The following is a 12,837-nucleotide window of genomic DNA, read 5'->3' as shown; positions in this document are numbered from 1 at the left end:
AACTGAACTCTTTAGTCACGCCGGACTGATACTCTTTAGTCACGCCGAACTGATACTCTGTCTTGGGCTTTACTGCTGTTGGGCTTGTTTAGTACGTACTCCATCACTACCCCCCCCCCCGAAAAGAGAAGTGAATCACTTCGGCATTCTGGATAAAAGTATGGGGTAAGTTGATGTTTGTCCACGGTCTCATGAAGTGAACTCTTCTTTGACCGGACTTGGTTTGTGTCCTAATTTGGCGAGTTTTATCGCTCGGATCGAACTTTCCGTTGTCCTAATTTGGGGATCGGACTTTCCCTTGTCCTAATTTGGGGATCGGACTTTCCCTTGTCCTAATTCGGCGAGTTTTATCGCGTGGATCGGACTTTCCCTAGTCCTAATTCAGGCAAGTTTTATCGCGAGAATTGGACTTTTGTTGCAGTTCGTTTCAGACGAAGTGCTTGTTTAAGCTGAATTGTGGTCTTGTATCCTCTTTAGAAGCTTTGACGCACAATCGTGGGCTTGTTGCAGCTCGTTTCAGACGAACTGCTTGTTTAAGCTGAATTGTGGTCTTGTATCTTCTGTAGAAGCTTTGACTTACAATCGTTGGCTTGTTGCAGCTCGTTTCGGACGAACTGCTTGTTTAAGCTGAATTGTAGTCTTGTATCTTCTGTAGAAGCTTTGACTCACAATCGTTTAGCTTGTATATGTTCTAAGAAGGGGATCAGCCTTCGAAGAACAAGATGCCTCAGTAACATTTGTAAGAGACGACACGCACAGAGACAGACAAAACATACAGACAAAACGCACAGAGACAAATAAAGACTAAGCAAACCAAAAAAAGCACATTGAGCAAACAGGACTCAAGACTGACTGACCGGACTGTCTCTTACAAATGGAACTTTTTGAGGTTGGAAATGTGCCATGTTCGGGGTACCTGTTCTCCTGACATGTGAGCCAATTTGTAAGACCCTTTGCCGAGGACTTCTGATACCCGATACGGACCTTCCCATGTGGGTTCGAGCTTGCCCAGCTTTTCTGCTCGGCTTACTTCGTTGTTCCTCAGGACGAGATCTCCCACTTGAAATTGCAGCTTCTTCACCCTTTGGTTGTAATACCGGGCTACTTGCTCCTTGTACTTGGCTGCTTTTATGCATGCCAATTCTCTTCTTTCTTCGGCAAGATCTAGCTCGGCTCTCAGTCCGTCGTCATTCATTTCTGAGGAGAAATTTAGAGTTCGGGGACTGGGTACGCCGATCTCCACCGGAATCACGGCTTCAGTGCCGTATACCAGACTGTACGGAGTTTCACCGTTGGAGGTTGTGGGTGTAGTTCGGTAGGACCATAGGACTTGAGGGAGATTTTCTACCCATTGTCCTTTGGCTTGTTCTAACCGAGCTTTTAACCCTTTCACCAGGATACGATTTGTTACCTCCGTTTGTCCGTTTGCTTGTGGATGAGAAACCGAAGTGAACCGCTGTTGAATATTCAGCTCTTGGCACCAATTCTTGAACGTCTTGTCGGTGAACTGAGTCCCGTTATCCGAGATGAGGATGTGGGGTATGCCAAATCGGCACACTATGTTCTTCCAGACGAAATCCAATGCCTTCGAACTCGTTATCGTAGCTAATGGTTCAGCTTCCACCCACTTCGTAAAGTAGTCCACGGCAACGATTAGGAATTTCATTTGCCGAGGAGCTTGAGGAAGTGGTCCCACTATGTCTATGCCCCATTGCATGAAAGGCCAAGGGCTCTGCATAGTGGATAGATCGGTTTGCGGCATCCTTGGGATATTTGCATGGATTTGGCACTTCGGGCAGGTCTTGACGAGCTGCACTGCTTCTTGTACCAAGGTTGGCCAATAATATCCCCATCTTAGAACTTTTTTAGCTAAAGCTCTAGCTCCGATGTGGCTGCCGCACGATCCTTCATGAACTTCTCTGAGGATGTAGTCCGTCTCTTCTGGTCCTACGCACCGCAATAACGGCTGGAGGTAAGACTTTCTAAAGAGGACTCCTTCATGAAGTTCGTACCGAAATGCTCGGCACGTGATCTTCCGAGCTTCTGTCTTATCCTCGGGCAATTGTCCTTGATCCAGATACTGCAAGATCGGCGTCATCCAGTTCGGCGAGCTGGATACTGAATGCACCTCGGCTTCATCAATGCTTCGATGCATTAATTCTTCCGCCTTTGAGCTCGGATCTGAGGCCAACTTACTTAAGGTATCTGCTCGGCTATTTTCCGCTCTGGGAACGCGGATTATCCGAAAATAGGAGAAACTTCGGCTGATGCTTTGCGCTTTGTCCAAATACTTCTTCATTCTCTCGTCACGAGCTTCACTTGTACTCAACATGTGATTTACTATGACTTGTGAATCACAATGGACTTTGAGAGATTTGACGAGCAGACTTTGCGCTAACTGGAGTCCGGCAAGGAGGGCTTCGTACTCGGCTTCATTATTAGTAGTGGGGAATAGGAACCGAAGTGAGTAGGTTACCTCGTGTCCGTCGGGAGCGACGAGTAAAATACCAGCTCCACTTCCCATCTTGTTTGAAGCTCCATCTACGAATCCGCTCCAGCAGTCTGGCGGCTCTACTTCGGATTTCAAGGGCTGTGCTAGTTCGGTATTGGCAGACTTTTTCTGTTCGGCAATGACAGGGATTGCTTGATCGAACTTGGCCTCTGTAAGAAAATCTGCCAAGGCTTGTCCCTTGATGGCTTTCCGAGGTAGGTACTCGATTGAGTGTTCTCCCAGCTCTATGGCCCATTTGGCGATTCTGCCTGATGCTTCTGGCTTGGTCAAAACTTGCCGAAGAGGCAGATCGGTTAAGACGCATACCTTGTGAGCATAGAAGTATGGCCGCAGTCTCCTTGCTGCATTTACTAACGCCAGAGCAATTTTTTCCAGAGGTTGATACCTTGTTTCTGGACCTCTTAATGCTCGGCTTGTAAAGTAGATGGGAAGCTGCTTTAGGCCTTCTTCTCGTACAAGCACCGCGCTGATGGTTTGATCTGATGCCGCTAAGTATAAGAATATTACTTCGGCTTCGGTTGGAGTAGAGAGAATAGGAAGCTCGGCTAGATAACTTTTGAGCTCGTCAAAGGCCTTTTTCTGCTCGGCTCCCCACTCGAACTTTGGTGCCTTTTTCAACACCTTGAAGAATGGCAGTTGCTTTTCGGCTGCTTGGGAAAGGAATCGATTCAGTGCGGCTAGACATCCGGTTAGCCTTTGCACGTCATGTATGGACTTCGGCATTGCCATGTGCTGAACGACTTGAACTTTTGAGGGATTTGCCTTGAGTCCGTCCTTTGAAACCCAACAACCCAGAAACTTTCCCGAATCTACCAAAAAGGTACATTTTTGGGGGTTGAGTTTGAGGTTGGCTTTTCGGAGCACGTTGAGAGTGGATTTGAGGTTGTCTTCGTACTCCGAAGTGCTTTTGCTTTTGACAACTATGTCGTCGACATACACTTCAACCTGTTTCCCGATTAGGTGCCGAAAAAGCTTGTCTACCATCCTTTGATAAGTGGCTCCGGCATTCTTTAAACCGAATGGCATCTTTTTATAAGCGAAAATGCCGAAATCGGTAATGAAAGCTGTTTTCGGAGCGTCACTCTCATCCATCAACACTTGGTGATATCCTTTGTATAAATCAAGAAAACAGAAAATTTCGAAGCCGATCAAAGCTTCTACTTTTTTATCTATATTCGGAAGGGGATAGCAATCTTTTGGACAGTGCTTGTTTAGATCGGTAAAATCTATGCACATCCGCCATCCTCCTCCTTTTTTCTTGATCATCACAGGATTGGCCACCCAAGAAGGATATTTCACCTCGAATAGTACATCCGCTTTTAGTAATTGGCGGACTTCGTCATGGATGACTTGGCTTCTTTCTGCCGCAAAGAGTCTTTGCTTCTGTTTTACTGGCCGGATTGAAGGATCAATATTTAACCGATGAATGATTACCTCGGGGGGCACTCCGGTCATGTCCAACGGAGACCATGCAAAGACATCTTTGTACTCCTTGAGGAGCTGAATGGTCTTTTCCCGGAGTAGAGGCGTTCCTGCGAAGCCGACGTTGACCGTTCTGGATGGATCATCTTCGTATAACTGAACGGTCATTGAGTTCGGCTCTGAAGTGACTTCGGTCATCTCGCTTGCCTCCGACTCCGGTTGCTGTGATTGCTATGCTTGATGGTGCCGAACTGATTGCTCGGCACTTTTAAGCGCAATCTGCAGACATTCTTTTGCTCTCTTTTGATCACCTCGGATGACCGCTATCCCTCCTTTAGTAGGGATCTTGATGGTGAGGTGATAGGTGGAGCAAACGGCCCGAACTGTGTTGAGCCAGTCTCTTCCCAGGATGACGTTGTACGGGGACCGAGCTTTCACCACGAAAAACTCAATCATCGTACTGGAGCTAGTAGGCGCTTTCCCCACCGTGATCGGAAGGCTGATAATACCTTCAGGGCGGGTGTCCTCCTGGGTGAAGCTCTTCAGGGGAAGCGGAGCCGGACTGAGCCGAGCTGGGTCCACTTCTAGTTTGTCGAAGCACTCTTTAAAAAGAATGCTAACCGACGCTCCTGTATCCACAAACACCCTGTGGATCAGTTTGTTTGCCACTCCGGCTTGGATGACAATGGCGTCTTGGTGAGGAGAGATGGCCGGGACGGGATCAGCAGCCGAGAACGTAATCACTTCGTCCTGCTTCAGCCTTTTATGCGTTGGCTCCTCTCGATTGGAGCCTCTGCGTTCTGACTTTAGGGACGACTTGGTCTTCCCGGCAGGGAGCGCGTCAATAGTCTGGATTACTCCATCATATTGCGGCTCGTCATCGTCTTCGGGATCCGGCTGCCTTTTCGGATCCTGAGGAGCGCAGTTCGCACCACTCTGCTTTTTATTCTTCTTTGGCTGCTTACTTCGGTATTTTTTCAATGTCCCTGCCTTCACAAGAACATCGATACCTGCAGCCAAGTTTCTGCACTCCTCAGTATCGTGACCGTGGTCTTGATGGTAGGAGCAGTAGTTATCCTGTGGTCGGCGCGCGGCTGATTTCGTCATCCGCTTTGGCTTTTCGAACAGGTCAGAGTGCAGTTCGAAAATTTCCGCTCTCGGCTTGTTCAGCGGTACGAACTGAGCGGGCGGCTTCTCGGGATTGAGACGAGGTCCCAATCTGTCTTGCACCGGAGCCCTTTGAATTCTTTCAAATGGAGTCCGGCGAGGATGCCCCTGATCGCTATGATCGGGCTTCCTTCTGTCTCCTCGGGACGATGAGCTGTCTAACGACCGTTTGCGACGGTCTGCCTCATCGGCCCGGGAGTACTGGTCCGCAATGTCCCACATTTCCTGAGCTGTCTGCGGACCGCACTCAACGAGCTTCCTGTAGAGAGCTCCGGGCAAGATTCCATTTTGGAATGCCGAGATGACAAGCAGATCGTTGAGATCGTCTACTTGCAGGCATTCCTTGTGGAATCTTGTCATAAAGTCGCTGATTTTTTCGTCGCGACCTTGACGAATGGAAAGCAGCTGAGCCGAAGTGATTCGGGCTTCCGCTTTCTGAAAGAACCTCCTGTGGAAGGCATCCATTAGATCTCGGTAAGATCTGATGCTGCCCTGGGGGAGGCTATCGAACCACCTTCTTGCGTTCCCGATGAGCAGCTCGGGAAACAGCTTGCACATGTGGACCTCGTTGAGACCCTGGTTCGCCATGTTATATTGATAGCGCCCCAAGAAATCGTGAGGATCCACGAGCCCGTCGTAAGTCATCGACGGAGTTCGGTAGTTCTGTGGTAGGGGAGTTCGGGTGATGTCGCCCGAGAACGGAGTCTTTAATGCTCCGTACATGGCGAACCCGACATCTCTTCGGTACGGAGGAGATGGAGTTCTCCTGTGGTTCCGGTACCGAGGAGGAGCAGGAGCATGTTGAGGTTGAGGATTCTTTCTCCTGGAAGACACGTCACTACTGCGGTAGTGACTTTCATGTCTGGATGAGGAGGGAGAATCCGCCGTTGTCTTCTCCGGCTGTTGGCTCTTCTGCAGGAAGGTTAAGAACTCCTCCTGCTTCTCGGCCAAGAACAGCTTGACAGCTTCATTTAAATTGGGCTGCTGGGAAGACTCGGTGCGATGACTCCTGGAGTGGCTTGCTCCTTCTTCGTGAGAACCGGAGGTAGATGTCTCCCGAGGCCGTTTTTCAGACCTGCGAGCTGGACTAGCTTCCTCACGGTTATCACGAACGGTATTATGAGTGTTATGTGATCTGGTATGCATTTTTTGGGGTGGAAAAGGGTCAAAAATTCGCTTTATCACAAATTTTGTTCTCTGTTTCCCACAGACGGCGCCAGTGATGAATCGGCGAATTTTTGATGTTTGTAAATGCAGGAAATAAATGAAGATCAACACAGGGATTTTACGTGGTTCGATTTACTGATGTAAATCTACGTCCACGGGGAGAAATGGGGGCAGGTTTGTATTGCTTGATCTGCGAATTACAGCTTACAACACTGGCCTGCTTTATGATATTCTCTCTAGAGAGCTTTTTAGAATTTTACAGAAGAAGTTATCTATCTGACCTAGGTTCTATTTATACAGTGAACCAAGATCGTGGCATGCAGCATTTATTAGGTAGTGGATGTCGTGGAGATCGTGGCGACTTTGCATGGGTCCACTATCCTGCATGAGTTAATGACTGCTTGACACCACTAAATAGATCGTCGGTGTAGTGGAGGTGGAAATCTTGCATAAGTCCACTATCTCCTAGTTCGGTCGAATACTGAGACCGAACTGCTGAATTATTGCCGAGCAGCTTTTGCCGATCTGAGAGTAGAGCTTGATGCCGACCTGAGAGCAGAGCTTGATGAGTTGGCTTTCACCGAGCTGTAGGCTGGGGCCGAACTCTTTGGTTGTGCCGAACTGAACTCTTTAGTCACGCCGGACTGATACTCTTTAGTCACGCCGAACTGATACTCTGTCTTGGGCTTTACTGCTGTTGGGCTTGTTTAGTACGTACTCCATCACAATCTAAACTTACAATACTATAATTAACGGGATAATTACATGTTTCATACAAAATATTTTACCTTTGTTTTAATTTAGTACAGAAAGTATTAAGTTTATATATTTCATATAAAAAGTTACGTTAATGTACCAAAATAATACATTCCGTTAAGTCCCTACTAACACCGTTACTTCCAATTACATCATACATACAAAAAGTTTTATTAATGTTTGAAATTTGTACAAAAAGTTTTAAATTAAAACTTTCCATTAATTATTTCAAACACAGTTATTTTTATTACTCACAAAAATGAAAAACACATAGAAAAAAAATCACCACTCTTCATCATCAAATTAGCGAATTGCATTTTATTGTCGAAGTTTTCTCATGTAACAATGGAGAATACAACTAAAAAGATATTGAATTTTTTTGTAAAAATTAATTATTGACTTTTGAAGCTCATATTAGTCATTTTGTAAATATGAAATATATACTTATTTTATACTGTGTTCTATAAAGAATATAATAAAAATAGAGTATATTGAGAAACATAATTTTTTTTAAACCACGATCAATTACTGGAAGAATTGATATTGTCTGTTATTTTTTTAGAGTGATAATTGTATTAAATCTCTAATTATTCTTTTATTATGATGATAAGTTGGATACATTATAAATTAACTAGCAGTGTTTAAAATATTTAACGGAATGTATTAATTTAAAACACTAACATAATTTTTTGTATGAAATATGTAAACTTAATACTTTTTGTATTAAATTGAAACAGAGGTAAAATATTTTGCATAAAACCTATAATTACCCATAATTAACAATAACTCTATAGAGAGTGGTCAGCTACATTATCCCTAAATAACTGTTTTCTTAAAATCACTTCATAAATTTCCATTAAATATTGGCGTGAAATGGCAGCGATAAAGTGATGAGTGCACCTTGGGAACATAAATATAATCACATGGCAGTATGTCAAACATTTGAATCAAAACATTCTTACAAAGTTCAAATGTAAAGTAATGAAGTTCCAAAATTAAGTTACAACTAGATAGTATTCATAAAGGCCGGCCACCTACGGAATATCCCATCCGTCAAATAGTAGCCCATATGATACTAGTTATCGTTGGCGACAAAACTGATGGTCGGACCAACGCCCTGACACTGCTCATTGAAAAGGGGCGACGACTGGAGGACGTTGACGTCGTTGTTCCCTCCGGCTACCCCAAAATATGCATGCCAAATCCAAAGCCGGTAGTCAGCTACGGCTTCGAGGATCATCGTCGGATTCTTGCCTTTGAAGCCGGTCGTGTAGTGACCCTTCCAGGCGGTAGGGCAGTTCTTCCACTCCCAATGCATGCAATCTATAGGCGTGTGTCCGGGTCTACCACTCGCATCCCTCATGAACCGGAAGTACTTGTACCGATGCTCTAAAGCGTTCACGATACGCATAAATAGATCTCGGTGCATCCTAAAACGCCGCCGGAAGAAGTTGTCCCCAAACCGCTGCTGCTCGCTGAAATAGTTCCCAAACAACCGTTGGTGTGCAGCGACGTGGTCCCGGGGTACTACAGCTCGATGTTGGATGGGGCGAGGTATCGCCGGCTGCTGCTGCTGCGAGACCGCCCTCATCATGCGGTTTATCTCAACGGACGTATACGCCCGTATCTGTTCGCGGATTTGCCGCGATGCTTCACTATCCCAACCACCACCGCCCACACCACTACCACTGTCACTCGCACCACCACTACCACTACCACTAGCCATTTCGGGATGTCGAGAAATGTAGTTGAAGAAGAGAAGCTCGTTAATACAAGTGGTGCGAATGAAAAAGAATCGAAACGAACCGTATATATTGAGTTTTTAAAAAAAAATCAAAAAACCGTGCCCGCAATAGCGGACGACACGGCGGGCGAGCTGACGGACGAGCGGGATATACGACGGACGGGGGGTCGTCCGCGAGCCTCTCGCCGGTCACAATAGTGGACGAGCACCACATCGTCCGGCCTCAATCACACCTTAATCATCTCCTCGAAAACCACCAAAGCCTCCACACTACGCCCGTGACTCGCCAACCCTGATATAGCCACACTATATGACTTATGATTCTTATCAACAATTTCTTGAAACAGAGACATCCCTTTCTCCAAACTCCCACATCTAATGTACATATCCACCACAGCAGTCTCAACTGCAGCATTCAAACCACTCAAATTCCTAACCAAATAGCCATGAATGCACCTTCCCAAATCCAGTCTCCCCAAATGAGTGCAAGCAGACAACACACTGACCAAAACACTCTCCTCCGGCCTCCACCCGCCATCGCGAATCATACTAAAAAACAGCCTCAAACACTCACCCCACATGCCTAAACTAGCATGAGCAGCAATGACAGCACTCCAAGAAGCCACAGTCTTCACCTCCATCTGATCGAAAACCGTGCAAGAATCCCTCAAAAGTCCACACTTTCCATACATATTGATCAAACTATTGTGCACAAACACATCTCCCACCAATCCATGCTTAAAAACATGTCCATGGATCTGCATTCCTTCACCAGCCGCTGATAGAGACGCGCACGCCTTAAGCAGAGGCGGGTACGTGAAGTTGTCCGGCTCCACGCCTAACTCGAGCATGTCAAGATATGAAAGCAATGCCTGTTCTGAGCTCATCTCCATGGTGTGGCCTCTGATGATGGTGTTGAAATCGAATGAGCATGGATCGTCGAGTTGATCGAAAATCGAGCAGGCGTAGTCCATGCTTCCCCACCGTGACAGAGCACAGGTTGAGATGAGATTGCTGGCGCAGAATGAGCTGCTCCAGAGGAGCCCAAGCTTGAAGACATGGCCATGGATCTGCTTGAATTCATCCAAAGTCTTGCATTTCTTGATCAGGGAGATGCATTCGTGCTCCTTTTGAGTGGAGTGGTGATCGGTTTCTGGGATTTTTGGATATGTTTGGTGTTGTGTCAAGAATTCATGAGGCTGATTGAGCACTTATGCCACCACCATGCTCTCGGTTAAACATCTGATGCAATCATGTCATCGCTTGCAACTTTTTGGGATTTTTTTATGAGTTTGATTAAATGGAAATGTAGTGGAATTTGTGTTTGTTGAATTGAACGTGATCCAAGAATTTGGAATGGGAATTTCAGCCAGAAAAATTTACATGTCATTTGGTTGGAAGATATTAGTGGATAAGATAATGTTATTGCATGACTGTGGGCTCCACAAGTATTTCTTTACACTGCTCGTGGTCAATCACATGGCTAGGTTTAAAGCCACAAATAGTGTTTTTTATACTGCAAATTCATAGTGAGAAATTTATGTACTATATAGTCACGGTTCAAAATTAAAATGTCTTATATCTGAATTAATAGTTCAACGATCCTGATAGCGGAACTCGTGGTACTGAATATCATCGCACCCAGAAAGATAGAGACATTGCGATGATCGTAATAAATGCAGACGAAGAACGAAAGCGAACCACATCCCTAAACATTAGGACATATCCGTCGCACTATGACAACTACAAAAATTGAATTTAACGCCCGGATGCTATATGGGAATCCAATAAATGTTAATGATTTTTTTTTTTGCACTTTATTCCATAAATTTGAAAGTTTACCAGGTCAATTTAAGATTGCTCCATTGATTTGGAAATTTAAAAATTTTGAACCAAAAAAAACTTGGTAGTCAATTGGGCCATTAGTATTTTTGAATTGGGCTTGTAGTTATGGTCCATATTGTTAAAATGGAGTCATGAAAATAAAATGCATAGAGCTTGAAGCTAACTAATAGGTTTGGTTTTTTTAAACAAACCAAAATTAATTCGGTATTAAATATTCGAAACATATTAATTTAAACCAGCTACTTTTTGTGAAGAAAATTCATTCGATTTGATTTTTCTTGACCAACCGAAATCAAAACCAAATCGTCGGTCCAATTGGATTTGAATTTGCCACATACTAGTAAACAGTATAGATTCTTCCGAATTGTTTAATTTTTTTCAATAAAAACACAACATTAAATTAGAATAATGATATCAAATGTTTACATTGGATATTTAACTTAACATTTCTATGTATAATGGAATTATTACTATTAGTAGCAAATAGATGTGGACTAGTTGGTTGTTTATATCGGCTAGAGGGTTGAATATTATTTTCAAATGATAGTAGTTGGGTATTTATGGCTCAATTATTATTAAATATGGGTTTTGGTATCTAAAGGACAATTTGACAACCAACTATGATCACTTGGTTGATTGGATTACGTCTTAAAATAAGCAATTAAGTTATCTTGGAATCTTTGCTTACTTTTTCCCGCATTTTTCAGATGCTTTTATGATATAAATACATGTTAATAGTACAAGAATTTTGGCATTAATTTACAATTACAAAGATTAGCGATATGCTTGTCCATACGCACATAATTGGTCAGCATTATGTCATATTTGATTGCTTAATTTGCGTTTTTTCATATACTAATAGTCTAATATATGTATATCGCTCGTTATTAAAGTCGATTATACCTCAATTAAGATAATATTAGTAATTTTTATTTTTAATAATACTATTAATATTGGGTGCGGCAAACTGAAAATTTTACATATGATCGGAAGGATACCATTTATACACAAATGAAAATTTTAATAATCATGCACAAATGTATGTGGATTTACGAATTATACACATTAGACTATTTTTTTTGTCTTTTTAATGGGTCAGCCAATAACTTTATAATTGGTATGACTAATCATGATGACGGTAACTAATAAAGTTTAGAAGTCGGTGTTTACCGGCTATTAATAAGGTGTAATCATGATGTAATTAAACTTTATATATTTATTCGGCATATAACATAATTAAATTTATTATTGTAGGATTAGTCTCACAACTTAAGTAATGGTGTATTTTGATAACAAAATAAACGCATTATGAAAAGTCGTGAGTCAAATTCGACGAGTTTTGTCCACGCTTTTACATAATCGGTGATATAATAATAAGCACGAATTTCTTATTAAAATTGGATTTGCAAGCATGCATATTTTAATGATTGACGATGTGCTCTGGTTTTCGATTAATTATACTCTAATAGTAGTAGTACTTATATTTTAATATACTCCCCTGAGTCCCTGAACCGTAAAGCCACTGTATTTTGTCATGCATCCATTCATTTTTTTTTTTTAAAAATTACTAATCTTTCGAGATAGCAAATTATTGACTGTAAATTTAAGGATTTATTAAGTTTGCAGGCTTTTATTCGTTGCTACTGTATTTGAGTTGAATCACAAAGCATGTTATTTCAAACTTATGAATTAAGTATTGCATTACATTAATCCGTATAAAAGTCTTTCAAAAACTCATTATCTTTTGTCTCACTTATATTTTTATTATAAAACATATACTAGTATATAAAAGTAGAACTTATATTCTATCCACTTTCTATTATATTTCTTAAAATCCTTAATAAATCAAACTAGAATTTGTATTAATGGATGGAGGGCGTAGTACCTTATAGTAAAAATAAAAATTTAGAAAAAAAAGTTATTGTCGCTTTTATGAAATAGTCACTCTTAATAATAATTATTGATTAATAAATTAAAATTCATTACTAAATGATAGTATTATTATAATCGTATTCAAATAATTTTTCTAATTAATACTAATAAATACTCCATAAATACCAGTGAAAAATACTCCGTCATCGAAAAAAAGGGATAAATACACCATAAATACCAGTAAAAAAATACGTATTGAAAAAGGGATAGATACCCAGCTGCAATAATAGCGAGTATATACCACGCTCCATCGTTATCATTTTCCACTCTGTCATCGTCATCACTGTAAACT

At 42.4% G+C, this 12,837-nt stretch overlaps 1 protein-coding gene across 1 annotated transcript; it reads right to left on the bottom strand.

The window, feature by feature from the left end:
* Window positions 1–7,934: 7,934 nt before the first annotated feature.
* LOC121750763 (pentatricopeptide repeat-containing protein At1g31920-like) lies at window positions 7,935–9,742 on the bottom strand. Its single transcript, XM_042145367.1, has one exon. The coding sequence runs from the start codon at window positions 9,740–9,742 to the stop codon at window positions 8,996–8,998; it is 747 nt and encodes a 248-aa protein (XP_042001301.1). The 3' UTR covers window positions 7,935–8,995.
* Window positions 9,743–12,837: the final 3,095 nt, after the last annotated feature.

Source organism: Salvia splendens, chromosome 10, assembly GCF_004379255.2.
Source record: "Salvia splendens isolate huo1 chromosome 10, SspV2, whole genome shotgun sequence".
NCBI classification, from domain to species: domain Eukaryota; kingdom Viridiplantae; phylum Streptophyta; class Magnoliopsida; order Lamiales; family Lamiaceae; genus Salvia; species Salvia splendens.
The sequence above is the reverse complement of the archived record's forward strand: the minus strand, read 5'-3'. Positions and strand labels throughout refer to the sequence as shown.